Source organism: Dunckerocampus dactyliophorus, chromosome 17 (assembly GCF_027744805.1).
Source record: "Dunckerocampus dactyliophorus isolate RoL2022-P2 chromosome 17, RoL_Ddac_1.1, whole genome shotgun sequence".
NCBI lineage: Eukaryota > Metazoa > Chordata > Actinopteri > Syngnathiformes > Syngnathidae > Dunckerocampus > Dunckerocampus dactyliophorus.
The window spans coordinates 13,092,025-13,109,063 of NC_072835.1; the positions used below are offsets into that span (position 1 = coordinate 13,092,025).

At 40.5% G+C, this 17,039-nt stretch overlaps 2 protein-coding genes across 3 annotated transcripts in view; one reads left to right on the top strand and one right to left on the bottom strand.

Annotated features, from left to right (window-relative positions):
- Positions 1 to 17,020, top strand: part of si:dkey-106l3.7 (uncharacterized) — a 22,428-nt gene extending 5,408 nt beyond the window's left edge. Inside the window, exons 5-7 of one of the 2 annotated variants that reach the window (XR_008566499.1) lie at positions 437 to 522; positions 685 to 5,379; positions 6,265 to 17,020. Coding sequence is in view for 1 of the 2 variants with exons in the window: in XM_054756825.1 (XP_054612800.1) it covers positions 437 to 522; positions 685 to 784 (186 nt within the window). In the remaining variant the exon portion in view is untranslated. Of the gene's footprint in view, positions 1 to 436; positions 523 to 684; positions 5,720 to 6,264 lie in introns of those variants that run through there. The other variant, XM_054756825.1, reaches the window with a different exon arrangement.
- rnf208 (ring finger protein 208) lies at positions 1,608 to 11,795 on the bottom strand. The gene is made up of 2 exons (XM_054756828.1): positions 11,432 to 11,795; positions 1,608 to 3,207 (listed from the first exon to the last, which is right to left on the bottom strand). Exon 2 carries the CDS (start codon positions 2,676 to 2,678, stop codon positions 1,899 to 1,901), a length of 780 nt encoding a protein of 259 aa, XP_054612803.1. The 5' UTR covers positions 2,679 to 3,207; positions 11,432 to 11,795; the 3' UTR covers positions 1,608 to 1,898.
- Positions 17,021 to 17,039: the final 19 nt, after the last annotated feature.

Genomic DNA, 17,039 nt, shown 5'->3' on the forward strand with positions numbered 1-17,039 from the left:
TTTTTGTAGCAAAAATACTAATTAAATACATTGTTACTATATTGATATTCAGGTAGTATTTGATTTATATTTACATGCTTACATGTAAAATATTATTGCTTTGGTTGCTACTCAGCATAATAATTATTTAACATAAAGTTATAGTTACTAGACATTGATAGCATTATTTAATTTTGTTTGTATTTATTGTATTCATTTTATGTATACCATATTATTCAATATCTTATTTTTTATTGAGTTGGTTTTTATATATTTAATTCATTTTATTATGTATTTATTTATTTTGATTTTTTGTAATTTAAAAAATATATGTTTATACTATACATTATTATTTTAATACATCTTTGTTAGTGCCATTTTGTCATTTAATAATCAAATTGTTAATATTTTCTTTATTATGTGCCCTTTCTTGTGTCTGTATATATATTAAAAAAAGGAGGAAACGCAAAAAATCAACATCAAGAACTGGAAGATAAAGGTTGGCTCCCTGAAAAGAGATTCTGAACAGTTGAACAGAAACAGGTGAGCTCCACAGTGCAGCCGTAGTGTTGATATCAGGCTCTTAGTGGGCAGTGTGTGTGTTGATGCCATATGGCACAGTACTTCTCCAACATGGCAGCCGGCCATCCTTCCTGTTGCTCATCTCTGCTGTAGTCAATGTGTTTTGCTGTTGATGTTTCACAGCCAAACCGCAGAGCCTTCTGACAAAAGCTCCACCCGGCGACACCTGAGCCAACTGTTTCGGAGGAGGAGGAAGACTCTGCCTGTTTCTACCGCTCACTGACATGGAAGGCGAAACAGGTTTCATCTTACTGTAATTTATTGCAGTACTTATACAGTATTTTCTATTGTTGTAGCATCTTCCACTACAACTTTTAATTCGATTTGTAGATACATGGAAAACATACACAATTAAGAGAAATATATATTATTATTTTGTATTATGTATATTTGCAACTTACAACGAGAGCGTCAAATATTTGACGTAACGTACATAAATGCAAATATTCTTGTATTTTCTCTCCTACGTACTGTTTGCATTATTGTGTCATCTGTGTTATGATACTGTGACCTGTATATGAATAAAACGCACCATTATTCATCAAAGATATACATTTCAATTATGATAATATGGCTCTTCTGGGAATTTAAAGTGCTTAAATACAAGTAATGATCATTTCTTAATAACGAGTTTTAAGCACCTTACTCAAAACTACCTAACATTGCATTATTTTGAGGATTTCAACCCTTTAAATGGCAGTTCAACTCTTTGACCTTTTTTTTTTTTAAATTACAAAAACGTATATTTTCTTTATCATAAATATTAGAGTAGGACGGAGCTTTGATGACTCTTAGGTATGTAAAAATTAGCAACGATATTGATTTGCTTGTTTTAGTATTTCTTATGTACTGCCAGATGCTCCCTCTGGATACCTTTGTGGCAAAAAATGCCTCATTGCAACACGTTTTTAAAGTGATTTATGAAAAAAAAAAACATTGACGTGTGAGGATTTAATAGCACATTTCGTGTGCATGTACATCTTTTGCCAAAAAGGTGTCCAAAGGGTAATACATTTGTGTGTGGCAGCATAAAAATAACAGCACAGTTTTTTTTTCATGAATTGAGTCTTTATTGGGGCACCTGGCATTCCCATGAAAAGAGATGACAAACACATCCAACCAAACAAGAGAGGGTGAACAGGATTCCAGTCCATACATAAAATACATATATTTACTATTTATTGAACCATCTGCATTCATTGGTCCACCACACAGCATCCATCTGTGCTATTAAATATATAGAGATCACTCATCTGTGGGGAGGGGGGTTATTTACTGAATATGCGTGTGTGAGAGGGAGAGCTTATAGTCGACAAAGGTGTGGCTGAGCAGCGTTTCTACATGATGCCGCAGGAGGACAAAGGGTTGGCGATATGGCAGGTGCAGGCCGACTGGCAGTACTGGCGCACAGTCTGGTAGCAGCTGCGGTCGGCGTCCCCGCCCCACTGCACCGGCCCGTTGGGGTCGGCGGGCAGCCGGCTCAGGATGCTGGTGTTGATGGCGAGGGCCGCCAGGCCGTAATCGGTGAACAGCACCGTCTCGCGGCGGCAGGTGGGGCAGGAGATGAATTTGTACTTGGGGCATGATTCGTAGAGGATCTGCAAGCACTCCTCGCACACCGAGTGCAGGCAGGACAGGATGCGAGGACGCTTGCCGGCAAAGTTGTAGGTGTGGCCGCAGGTGGGGCAGTCAAGGGGCTCGCAGGGCATGACCGGCCCGGAGGATGATGACGAGGAAGTGGACGACGAGGTGGAGGAGGAGCGCAGCACATACTGGTTGACGATGACGTCCTCCATCTTGTAGTGGAACTGGTGGTAGCAAATCTCGTTGGCACTGGTTTTGCGCTGCGCTAAGAAGCTCTGCTCCCTGCGAAGGGCCGGGGCCGTGGGGGACACCATGGGCCTGGGTGGTGGCGCCGCTATGTCGAGTGTCAGGTCGCTGCAGGCTTGGTTGACGATGATCTCGCCTTCGCCTCCACCGTCCCACGCCACTCTGGGTGGCGGGGCGAAGCGGGGCTGGGTGACGGGCACAGGGCACTCCCTGGGGAACTTCTCCGACTGGATGATCTTGACCGTGTCCATTGGGATGGTGACCGGCTGACGCCTGAGGCAGGACATTCGGGAATCTGGGAAGCGGACGACAAAGAGGCTCTAAAAAGGAGTGCTCGCCCCTGCCTTGTGGTGGTAGAGAGGACTGGCAAGTGCTGTTGTGGCGAAGTCAGCCATTGGAGGGCACATGGGGACGGATAACAGCCTCCATGTTGCCCTTAGAGACCCCGCCCCCAATCCTGCTGGTTGCTGCTGTCAGCCTGAGTCCTTGTGAGGGCTTGACGGGTAGAAGAGTTGAGCCAGAGCACCTTGTGGATAAACAGTCTAGCTTATTTGACCAGCGTTGACGTATTAGCAGAAACCCACACTCAGCACCTATAGATGATGTCAGATGTCACAATTTAGGATAACCCTCAGCCAAATTTACTCAGGGTGGTCCGTTTATTTCGGAGAGGAGGTGTCCTTTGAGGCTTTTCTGAATTCCTCCAATGTGGGAGTGAACGTAGAGGAAGTGATAACAGTCTCAAGTATTCCTCGGTGCTTGTCTCCCGCTTCTGAAACTGATAAAGTGCCCTCCAGATAACTTTGGTGCGTCTACCTGCCATAAAAAAACAGAAAGTGGTGAATGGGTTAGTTATTTGCATTGACAAGAAGCTTTGTTGGTCCAGCAGGTGGCGCTGTGGTGAAAAACAACCTTGTGAATGCATGGAAATGCAGTCTCATAACCCTTAAAGTGCTTTAGAAAAAGCTTCTTTATTGTGTTTGTCTGGTTGCTGCTGACTCTTTCTGCCCCTTTCTCTGTTTTGTGTGGCAGCAGAGCTCACCTCCATGTTGCCAAGGAAACAGCATTGTGTACCGTTTATGGTTTTTTGTCCAATCAGATTCCAGCTTGTACGTGTTGCCATATCAATGTAATCTGCCCAGGGCCTCCAGAATCAGGAGTGCTGGTCCCTGCCACACACACACTATTAGCAATGGGGCTGTTTTTTTTAGCTGTTCTTTTCAGACTTCTGATTCGCCTCTCAGGACCAGCCTGCAGGCCCCCACTTTTGATTAGCTGATCAGAGCAAATGACAGGCCCCCAGTCCTGATTGGTTGATCACAGCAAAACTGTTCACAAGTTACGCCCACAATGGCTGACTGAGGAGGAGAAATTGACATCTATGGTGAGTAGATGTATTTTATTTAAAAGTTTTAGGTTTGTGTTGTTCGACTCTAGCGTAAATGGCAACGTATGGCAATATAGATTATTAGCATTGTTTTTTTAACAATACTGACCCTCACTGTGTCTGTCAAGAAAAATTTCTGGCTGGTCAAGTCTCCACTGAAGGCCCAGGTGCCAAATGCACCGCCCGCAACTGGTTTTTGCAGTAGTCCTCAGCTGCAGAGGCAACTCCGCTTTTATATTGACTGCTGTCAAAAATAATAGAGCATCTATGTTCGTGGGCAGGACAATCACTCCTCTGCATTTATTTGACAAAAATGTGTGCACTGATAGCTGTTTACTGGTAAGTGTGTAGATTGTGTGCCCGCAGCGCATTTTATATTGGCCCTTGGTATACTCTAAAAATAAAATTAATTCCTTATTAATGAGATAATTTATTAAATTTGACACAAATTTGCTTTGTCGCCTCTAGCACAAGACAATACGGATGTTTTGCTAAGCTAGTTTAGCATACTGTGAGTATCAGAATGCTCCTTAAATTCTCCGTGGAAAAAGTTTGGACACCCCTGATGTAGGACATCTTTGACTATCGCCCGATATGTTCGATAGACAGTAGGGGTGTCACGAGACAATACACGAGAATGGGTCTTCGAGAACGAGGCGGGACAAGATTTTCCTCCCACGTTCCAAAAACATGCATGTTAGGTTAATCGGCGACTCTAAATTGTCCATAGGTATGAATGTATGTGTGAATGGTTGTTTGTCTATATGTGCCCTGTGATTGGCTGGCGACCAGTCAAGGGTGTACCCCGCCTCTAGCCTGAGCCGGGATACCCACGACCCTAGGGAGAATAAGCCGCATAGAAGATGGATGGATAGAAACAATATTACTGTCAACATTATTTAAGACCAAATTAACCATTAATGTTATGATAATATATCATAATAACAATTATATATATATTTTAGTAGGGGTGCAACGATTCATCTACTACATCGATGTATCGATTTATATTCCTTTGATTCAGCTACTGTACATTGATCTGAGTTCGGCAAGTTGCCATTCCAGACGACATATATCAATCTAACATCGTTTAAATGGCAAACAATCGACTGCATCGATACTAGAAAACAAGGCATTGGATTTAAGCACAGCAGGCTTCATATGGAAACCTCTCCAACCACCTACTAAGACGCCTACTAAGGATTTCACACAACACTGACCGTCCAGGCACCTCCTGCTGTCGCAAGTAGCAGGTAAACCTACTGTTGATGTTGGTTGCACTTTATTTTGATATTAATGTTGTATTTTTTTATGTTGAAAAACAAAAGCAGAAGTAGCAGGTGAAGCTACTGTTGAAATGTTGTTTGCACTTACTGTACTTTTATTGAAAATGTACTGAATATCGAAAAAGAGAGCAGAAAAGGTTCACCTCTTGTTCAAGAAACCTGAAGTGTTGGTTACACTTTCAGATAGAATGCGAACGCATTTGCCATTAATTGTTGTTTACCTGTTTGTTTATATCCATGATTAATTTATACCTGATTCCCTTTCAAAAAACAACAGGAATTTAGGAAACTTCACCTGCACTGTCCAGCATCCAGGTATTTATTTCACGGCCACACTGGTTGGATTTTTGGCTAAAAAGTTACTGAATTCATTTAAAGTTGCTGAATCGTTCCGGATCGTATCGTTCTAAACGGACCGATATCGTCCTTGAATCGTATCGGCAACCACAAATTTAGACACGAATCAAATCGTTTTTAAAAAGAATCGTTACACCCCTATAGTTTAGGGGTGTCAAGATACATTCAGCTCACACAGGTACTTTTTAAAATGTTTTATAACTTTGCCTGCATTTCCACTTATTTCAACAAATTCCACAAAGAAAAACTAAAAATGATCAAAGTTAAAATGACAACAGTTGCAGATGCTACTACTAATCATTTATGTTGATGTGTAGTTATGTAAAGACACGTGTAAAGCGTATATTAGCTTTATGTTATGATAAAGAGCTACAGTTTCCATGATGCTTGGAGTGCAGAAGCAGGAACTACGTCTAAATTAGACTCGACTATCACATGTTATGCAGCGATCGTGTTTTGATTTGACAAATCTTAAGTAACTTTGATCAAATGTAGAATTACTACAACTTCTGCTTGGACATTAATGAACACAGCGGCAGCTGTTGAACTCAGATGGAAAAAAAACTACTCTCATGACATCCCTAATAGACAATCTAAGTTAGTGGTATATACAGTACCTCATTGTATAGCGTAGAAAAAGCATTAGCGTGTCACTGTGGGGAGAGCGTGTTAAATAAACACAAGTCTAGAGAGAACAGGTGACTGGCGTTCTTGCCCCGTCAAAACGTCATATTTCTCGGAAGCTGTCAAGAGATTTCTGAGTGTTGGAGAATATCTGAGCGGTTTATAAACCCAAGCAAAGGAGGGTGATGACACCTAAAAAATCCTTCATTTTGTGCACAGTGATGATTCAGTGGAGGAGAGGAGGTGACCTACATGACGAATGAAGAGGAAAGAGAACAAGAAAGAACCACAGAGTAGGTTTCTATTTCTGGTTTGTTTATGCATGCATGTATTAGCTTCCTGCACACCCTCCCTCCTCTCTACAGGCGTCACATGATGCAGCAGCCATGTTAGACTCTGCTTTCCTTGCCTTTGTCCTCCCACGACGCACGCACACAATCACACATACAATCTCACCATGTGTTTGTTTCCACTGACACACACATGCCTGTAACACTTTCTTACACACACTTGTGTAACAGTTTGATTTATGGCAGGATAGTGATGACAAAATGCAGATCATTTGGGAAAAAGGTTCGAGATTTTATCACCAGAGAAGTGGAATCCCCCTAAAGATGTGCAATTTGGAATTTCACCAACAATCTCGAGGTGAAATGTGCCTATAAAGTTGCAGAAAACCCCAGAATTTATTTCCTTCACATTACAATATGGTTATTTTGCATTAAAGGGATAGTCTGGATTTTTGGACATGAAGTTGTATGACATCCCCATCAGCGTTGTAGTCCAATAACAACGACTTACCCCCCACTTGGTCTCCTTAGTCCAGTTCTGGTCAGATTTCTGTGATGAAGAACGTAGTCCCGCTTAGTTGCTGGGGTCAATTAAGTCAAGAGGTTGGCTTCTCAAAACAATATGCGTTCTAAAGATTAATACAGTTGCATCACAAAAATGCCTTCTCAAAAAAATCACACCTCACAAAACGCTTGGCGTTATATATTTGTCTCCTGAGACGAAGATGGTCGCATCTACTTCCGTGATGGAGCACCGCGGCCATCTTGTTTACGTACGTGTTCCACAGCGGAAGAGCAAGATTGGTTGAAAAACATGACTGCCGTCAAGCAAAACGTCTTTTTTTACGACAGTAAAACGTGGAGGATATCTGTATCACATGTACAGTATGTTAGAATGTCTTCCAAAGCTTCCTAACCACAACCCGTAGGTGGCGCCACAAATGTCAACCACTCACATTCACAACCACTTGGGATGTGAATCTCTTTGTGAAGGACAATTGGATTCGAATCTAGATACACACGTTGCAATGCGATTTTAAAATGATATGTTTTAAAAACAGAACGATTCGATACAGTGTACAAACAATATGATTCAATTTGATTCTACGTTTAACGTTTTCTGATGCAGACATTTATCTCACATTATAAAATAAAGAAGCCAATTCTATAAAAGTGCCATTCTTACAGTATTTTCAAATGTGCAAAAGAGCACATGTCCCCAAAACGCAGGGATCCCCAAACACCCAAGTTTGCAGGCGTAATGATAAAAAAAAAACACACACTGAAAAAAAAAGTAAATAACTACATCACATTTTATGTAATTGGATATCAATTATTTTGTTCAAAAAATAATATATAGTTAGAAATCCCACAGAGTACTATACTGTACTTTTCCCATTTTTCTTTCACATAATATTTGGTCCCAAATGGTGACACCATGTGGGAATGCATAAATTTGGGGAAGATTTGATGACCTTACTGAGTGCTAATGTGAATATTAGTTTGTTGGATTCGTGCACAACCTCAAGTTAATTAATGCTAGCAAACAGCAACGTATAACCTTCTCCCTGCAAATGAAACTCCAGGCTCGTACTGGTGGATGGTGGCTCTGTATTCACTGAGTGCTTTTAATTTGATGTTGTTCCTGTCTTAGTTTTACACAATACCTAATATATTGCTGACCTCTTGGCCGGGTCGCCCTTGTAAATGAGATCCTGGTCTCAATGGGACTTATCTGGTTAAAAAAAGAAAAAATATGATAAATTAGATTGCTATAATGTATGCATCGCTACTATTTACATCCATTCTCGTCCTCAGTCACGGTAAGGTGCGGTCAATGCGTGACAATCCTCTCGCCCGCAGCCCAGGCTCTCGCATTGTTTAAGAGACGGACTGTCAACCGGTTGCTAGTCTTGCGATACCCGGTGTATGTTTCTACAATTGATTCATCTAAGGCTTTATGGGTGTTTGTTATCGATCCAAGAGGCTTTCACCGGTGCAACCATATCGCTCTCTTGTCAAACTGGATATCTGGTCGCATCGGTTTACGCATCGGTTTACGCGTCGTTCACAACCCTAACAACCATGGACAATTTTGTCTCCAATTAGTCTAACATGTATATTTTTGGAGTGTGACCATTATAGTGTGAGAACATAACTAAGCTGACCACAAACAAACGTTACTGACATATCTAAGTGCAAAAAATAGCAAGTAATGACATCATGACGCTTGTTTTGTGGCTATAAAAAGCATGTGTCTGAAGTGTGGAGATAAAGCATCCAGACTACAAAGCAGCTAAAATGACTGCTCCAATGTGAGTAGACGACAACATCACCACCACCGCCACCAGACGGCCTGATAAGCCCCGCAGGCCGCCATCGCCTGCAGATGGGGCCGGCTTTTTGGCGCAGCCTCGTCCTAATCGACGTTAGCCCTCTGCGGTTATGTAAGGAGCTCATCCACCGCATGAAAAGTGCAAACAGACGCAGCTTTTTATCCCGGCGTGCGTGTGCTGTGCCGGTGGTGTGTCCTCCGCTAATGAAATGAAGACAGGCATCTGACCTGCTAGTTATAAACAACAGGAAGATGGGAGATGAATGCAAACATGTTCATGCACACTGCATTGTCACCCTCACATGACCCAGATGCCTTTCATTCCATTGGACTGGCACAGGAGACACAAACATGGTGATTTCTATCTCACAAACCAAACACCACCCAGCCAGCTTGTTTGCATGACATTTTAGTATCATTCATCATATGAAATATATATATATACAGTCATGGAAAAACATAATTCAGTCACCCTTGTTTCTTCAGTTACAAATAGTAGCTACAAATATAATGATGACAACAAAAATAGCTAAGAAGAGGAGTTTCATTTATGAGCTGATATCAAACCATTTCAGTGGTTTTCGTGATAATAACCAAAAACACTTAAGTTCTTATATCAATAGCTACTGCCAAAAAATGTAACTCTTTTGAGCTATTATATAGCTATTATATACATAATCATTATATTTGTCCAAACAAATGTACCTTTAGTTGTACCAGGCATTGAAATGAACAAGAAATTGAAGAAACAAGGGTGGTCTACTCAGTGACTGCTGGTCTACTTGGTCTGCTTTGGTGGTCTACTTTTCCATGACTGTCTATATTGTCTTTCTGAAAGCAATTTGGACAAAATATAAGCAACCGATCCCAATTCCCATCCACTTTTTGTTGTTTCTAAGCTGAATATCATTCAGTAGCTTTTTAAAATGATATGATTAATTAGCGCTGTTAGTATAACTGTGCATTGTGCATCTTCAAATGAGCTTTTCGCAGAGAACAGGGTGGATTTAAAAAAAACCCCACTGTAATAAGTACAAAATTTACATTTAAATGTATATGTTTTTTGGTTATTTATAATATGAATATAATGTTGGATGATGGTTTATATATTAAATATAGTATGTCAAATAAATGATATTAAAATGTACTTTTTCATAATATACTTTTTTTTGGCCTGGTGCTGTAATGATACACACTTCTGCCATTCATGGGGACTGCAAATGGGAGGGTTGCGTCAGGAATCAAACACGCGATTGACTCACCGTGGCGACCCTGACGGGAACTGCCAAAATACATCTTTATGTTGTATTTATTATTGTTATTATTATCGCATTTTATGAAAATATCCCTGCTTAAAAACTATGCTAATATATACTCTTATACTAAAAGACTACAAGTTTTATTTTAAGATGTGTGGCAAAGCCTACACAATAAGAAAAAACACTGTTTATAATTTTATTATAGATTTTTTTCGTATTATTTTTAGTAGTAGTACTACATGCTCGTGTGGCTAAACAGTATGTACAGTATATTTATGTCATTTCATGTCATTTCCTATTGTTTATAATAAACATTCACATAGTTCAATTAGTATAATAAACAAGTACATTTTTACAAACACATTTAAATCTTTTTTACTAAAACATTGCATTATGAAAAGCATGTGCAGTGTTAATATTCTCACGGTTTTGAGCCACCAAATTACAACACTGTATCTTCTTTACCAACGCAGCATAGTACAATTTCCTACTAAGTAATTGTGTGACTTTTACTATTGTGCACCTGCTTTCATATTTTCCTGCTACGTTCCACTTGTGATGACCATGAATCATCAGTCTGTCTCTCTCGCTCTCTCTCCATGTCTTCTCAATGAACACCAGTCCACCTCCTCCACCTCTCTCCTCATGCTCCATCACATAGGAGCAGCATTATAGAGGCAGTCACATATGTCAGCTATGTTGTCCACGAGTAAAAAGGCAAGGAGGTATTATGTTATGTTATTATTATTATGTAACATGTTGTGACCTTGGCACACTTTCAGTACAAATCCCATTGGTTTAGCTCTTGGACATAATGCATGCTCACTTGCATGTGTCGGAGGTATTTTTTAAAAATGATTCTCCCTGCTGACATCCATCGGCCATTTTGCAATTCATTTCCGCTAAGTGCTCTTTGTTCAGCGGCGGCGGCAACATGGAAGAAGGTGCAGGCAGGCAGAAAAATAAAAGCCATCATCCCGCTACGCTTGACCTCATGGAAGATTTATGAGCCTCCGCAATTCCCGATTGATTAAAGCCGATTGATTATGTCTGTTGTTATTGCTGTGCGAGGAGGAGGGCGAGGAGGAGGGCGAAGTATTTAAGATGGTTTTGGCATGTTGCTGGGCATGAGGGAGGGGTGCGTTCAGGAGTTATGCAATCGCAACATTCCCACCGCAGCACCGACGACGTACAGTTCGGAACATGCCAGGTCTACAAATGTACCTTTTTTTTTTTGGACAGCAGGGGGTGGGCAAACTGCGGCCCGTGTGCCATAAACAACCCATGGGAGCGCTTCACCCAGCCCGCCCCCCCCCCCAAAAAAAACAACACACATAAATGCTCATAACACGTACTGGTAAACATTGTGAATGTAGTGTTGTACGCAAGGTTAGCGTGATGCTTGCATGATTTTGTGCGTGATGGTGATGCAACGCGTCATCCCTCCTTCAATCGGAGCGATAGAAGCTTCTAGAACAATCGTTCTGAATAATCGTCCTCACCTTGGCCTCACTGTTCCAGATTGCGTTGATTCACAAGCACGCAGAGAGAAGATGGAGGTCCTTCACGCCACCTGGATGAGCGTCTCTCTCTCGTCTCTCCATCCTTCCTCCTCCTCTTGCGACGTGGCTTATAAGGGCGGATGGGATGTATGGTGGTACACCACTCCTCTATAGGTGTTTATCTCCAGGACCACACCGTGATGTCTCCATCCTTTTTTGTTGTTTTTTTTGTTCCCCTCTCTCCTGTGCTCTTATCAGCCCCTCTCGCAACACCTCCTTTTCCTCCTCCTCCGCCTCCTCCTTCTTCTTCGTCTCACTGCCGCACATGCGCACGCCCCTCCTCTCCCCTCTCTCGCTTCTCTTCTCTCTCCTGCACTGCAGTGGCTCTGCAGGCAGCATCAGACTGAAAAAAGAAGATTTCAACCAATGAGAATCATCAACATCCACCCCCACTGCCCCATACACACACTCACACACACACGCTCTTAACTCAATACATATACAGTATACACACACATAGAGGAAGCTGGTTCACACACACACACACACACACACACACACACACACACACACACACAGATCTAATCTACAAAGTGCCGAGAGGAGTAAATGAAGCATAAAGTCGCTCACCAATCACAAAGATGCTGACTCGAGGCTCCGATGTTGCCATGCATTATGAATAGGTGTGGGCTGATCGATCCAAATATCGAAAGTATCAATACCAAGAGTAATATCACAATGTCATCGAGAGATACTAGCGTGATGAGATTGATATTTTGTGTTTGTTTTCACAAATATGGTATCTGTGTGTTTTTGTATACACCGTATTTATATGTTACTCAAGTCATTGGATTCTGAAGCTCTTTGGGGGTAAAAATCCAACGATAGTTTTTGCTTTTGTTGAATTATTTTGCACTATTGACTTTATTTTGCAGAAACATTTGCGTGCAATAAAAGAGAGTAATTGCATTGTTTTGTTAATATGGTTGTATTGTAGAGCTGCGTGGTGGCCTAGTGGTTAGCATGTTGGCCACACAGTCAGGAGATCGAGAAGATCTGGCTTCAAATCTCCGTTGGGGATCTCTGTGTGGAGTTTGCATGTTCTCCCCGTGCGTGCGTGGGGTTTCTTTGGGTACTCTGGTTTCCTCCCACATTCCAAAAGCATGCATGTTAGGTTAATTTGCGACTCATAATTGTGAGTGTGAAAGATTGTTTGTCTATTTGTACCGTGGCAACCAGTCCAGGGTGTACCCCGCCTCTCGCCCGAAGTGAGGATAATCAGCATAGAAGATGGATGGATGTTGCATTGTATTATTTATATTGATATATTGTTAAATAGTTCACAAATAAGTTAATTAATTGTCTATATATCATATATTCTATATGCAGTATATTATATATTAATATTGTTGATAAAAATATGTTTTTGTTTGCCTAAAGCAGGGGTCGGCAACCCGCGGTTCTGCAGCCGCATGTGGCTCTTCAGCCTCCTTGTTGCGGCTCCCTTCGCCGAGCGCCGTGATTTTTTTTTTAACACCGAAATAGGAGAAATGTGCATTTTCGAAATGACTGTCTGACTCATGAATGCATCTCGACTGCGTTCTGACTGCTGATTGGATGAGCAAGGGACGGAGAGGTAGGCTAGTGTATGCAGTGAGTCTCACTGAGTGGGAGAGAAAAAAATGTGAGGGAGTTTTATTTGAGTCTGAAGCAAGTTACTGCGCAGTAAAATAAATGTAATTAACAGGATATACAGCATATAGCAATATATTTTATAATGAAAAGTGCGCTATAGCTATGTGATCGGAGACCGTGACATGCTAATCGCCAAGGTGGTGACTCCAGGAGAGGCAGATAGCGTGCAGCGGCAGGTGTTTGTACACTCACCGCTCAGAACAGTATGCGCTTTCACTTTTACGTCTCTGAATACGAGCAAAATCTCACAACGACGTCAGGAAAAGTCTTCACATTTGTCGGTAGTCGCTTTTGAGAAAATAAGTCACCAAGAGGGCTTGGAAAGTTGCCAGATTTAGCAAGAAAATCGCCAAGTTGGCAACACAGGGGTGCACATGAGATGGGAAGCCATTCACAGATGGAGAATACATGAAAGAATTGTTAAAAATATCAGAGCATCTATTCTCCGAATTAAAGGCAAAGGTAACATTTCAAAAGTTTATAAGCAGTGTAATGTTTTGCAGCTCCCGGCTATTTTTTTTACTGGAATAGGAGGCAAAATGGCTCTTTTGGTGGTAAAGGTTGCCGACAACTGGCGTAAAGTCTTTGTCCTGTTCCATATTGTGATTATAATCATGATGAACAAATTAAAGGAAACATAAAATCAATGTTGAAAATGTTCAAATAAATAGTATTGGTATCGGTATCAGGCAATTCTGGCCTTGTGGTTACTTGGTATCGAATCAATACCGAAATTTACGGTTATACCCAAACTCATCACAAAAGAATGTGCATGGCTAGCAGTGTCTCTAATGTAACATCTGCCCTGAATGAGTGACATGCCATTCAAACGTTGACAGCGACAAGAAACGAGATTCGGCCTCGAAATTTCAAACTGACCAATAGGTTTCACCCGGAAAAAGTCATCGGAAGATGTCGTCAATCAGAGGAAGTGGTGTGTCCACTTTATGGGCCTACAATCGGAAATTGTATGGTATTGTTTCTGGTGGAAATCATTTTAGTGTAACACCAATGGACTAACATAAAAAGCGGTATTTATTCATATGAAACAAAGTTACGAACAGAAATCAGCAAAGGTAAGACATGATTCCTAATCATAAAGGGTCAGTTTTGCACTATTTTGTCTTCATGTCCAGTGAGTTTAGCGACAGACAAATAGTACTTGTAGCATCTCTTTGATGTTAGCTTCAAGTTAGGCAAAGTTTGTTGTGAAAATCTTATGATTTTGATGGACTTTTTAACGGCATATGCTGGTCTTGGAGCGTTAGCTTCATTTTGACATTTGCCCATTGGTTTGTCGTTTGAATTTTCCTAAAATTTGATTTGCTGATGTTTGTTGACTTGTAGCATGGGTATAGTGACGGTGACTAGTGATTAATATGAATATTGCATCTGTCTATATAGCTAGCTAGCTTTACAGTCATCCCTCGTTTCTAACAGTTAATTGCTTCCAGAACCGACCGCGATAAATGAATGTTAATGTTCAGGGGCTCAGGAGGGAGAGCGGGTCACTGGAAGGTTGGAGGTTTGATCCTCGTTCCCTCTGCCCAGCCACTGTTGTGTCCCTGGGCAAGACACTTCACCCACCTTGCCCCCAGTGCTGCCCACACTGTGTATGAGTGCAAATGAATGTTTGGTGGTTGTCGAACAGGCGGTAGACGCGAATTGGCAGCGTCAATTTTCCCCCAGGGCAGCTGTGGCTACAGACGTAGATGAGCAACACCAATGTGACTGAGGAATGAATGAATAATGGCTTCACTTCACTGTGAAGCACTTTGGGTACCTTGTAAAAAGGCGCTATATAAAATCAATCCATTATTATTATTGTTAATAAATGGAATATTTTCGTAGAGCATAGAAAACCTGTGGATGACTTTCTAAATACGGTTTTAACATTATTGGAGCCCTGTAGATGTGAAACGACACACCAATAGTTACCTTTACAACCCTATTATTCATTGTTTACAACACATTGTGCAACTCTTATGCTGCAGGGACTCCAGACGTTCGCTAGCTAGCAAGCTAACAGTTAGCCTCAAATGTATTTTTTCTAAACTTAAGAAGCCAAAAACTTACCATTTCCACATGGGATGGGAGGAGAACTTTTTTTTCACTCTATCATGTCAGACATGCCATGGCTGACTTCATGACTTCATGGAGTGTTAAGGTCATGTGATGTCAGGTAATGTCTCAATGTTTTGTGTCATTACTGCCACCTAGTGACCAGAATACTACATATCGCTTGGATTTCAATATGTTTTGACTAATAATAGACACAGTCTACTAGGAAACAGCAATCACTTTCTGAAAAAAAACACAATATAGCGAGGTAACGATAATCGAACCACGATATTGCGAGGGTGTGCCGTATACGGTATACGAATCTATGTATTGACTATAACCTGCGGTACTTGCTTGACCTTGCTAAAAAGTTGTCTTATGCTTGTTGTTATAGTAATATTAAGCTGTTGATTAGCATTTTTTCCTTTAAAAGTCATGGAGTTAGGAGAATAAAATAAATTAAAACCAATAAAGAGGCAAAATGTCTCAATTTTACAAGTAAATGACACTTCCCAACGCTGCGCACTATTTACTGCATCTCAAAATATACTCACTCTCGATACAGCTTTGCAGCATGTATTACATAACAGGGATAATAATGATAGCTTTAACTCTCTAAGCTTTTATCATAAAAAGAAAAAGAAAAATGAAGACTTTTGATCAGTGTGAGAGGGTTACATAACTATTGTGAGAACCGAGTCCGTCCTCAAGCTTCCTGTCGAGCTAATTAACAGACGCTAATAAGTCCAACAAAGCCATATGTCAGTGATATCTTTTCCTCTTTTGCGTGGCTCAGCAAGTAGGAAGGAAGGTCGGAGGAAAAACAAGTCAACACATCACCGCTGCAATAAACAGTCGTCAAGACAAGCATGCTATGCGCAAAAGTCCCCGCTCGATCAAGTATTCATGAGTGTGTTTTGCAGCGATGAATTAAACGGGAATTCTGCAGAACTAGCCTTGCAGTATCAGTAATGGCAATGATTTGGGAATTTAGTCAATAAAACTTGATGTCACTGAAGTATGCACTTGCTTAACGTCCCTTTAAGCTTCATGCAAGATGGTTGCAGAACACGTCAGCAAGTCAGCTTCCTTGCCAGAACACGCCTTAAAAAAAAGCAGTAAGATGAGAGCAGGACAAAGGCTAAGCAACATTTTAACTTTGTTGATTATAGCAAAAAAAAAGTAGCGTAATGTAACCCCGAGACCACTGAGGTAAATCCGGTGCATGTAATTGCAATGTACAAACTCAACAATAGATGTCGCCAAATCCTACCGCTAGATTAAGTTGCTGTTTTTAAAGTTTTACAAGGGGTAAACAAATATTCTGTGAACAATTTGTAGCCTGAATCCACGACATAAACTGTACATTTTGGTTCATTTATTTTTTTGTACATTTAATAATACTACATAATAATATAAGGTGTATGGGAAATAATTAATAAATAGGTCAATCAATCAATGGACATTTTAAGCAGTTATTATATATTTTAATGACTAGTTCTTATTTTAAGTTTATATTTAAAATCAAATTTCGCCACAAAACACCTTTAACATGATTTAATTAATAAATAGGTTGAACGTGATTATTTAAGATTATATTTCACAATATAATTAATTGTTGGATAATTTAATAAATTATTCCAAATTGAATCTGTTGAATTGGCACCAGACTGATTTAATTTTGGCACAACACAACTCTTTCAACTTCACTGACAAACAGGTTCAATACAATTATCGAAGATTGTATTTCATTATTAAATGAATGTTCAATTTAATAAATGTAAATGATTAATTAAAACTTCATTATCTATTTGCTTGGCTTAATATTACTTTATTTTTGACACGCAAAAAA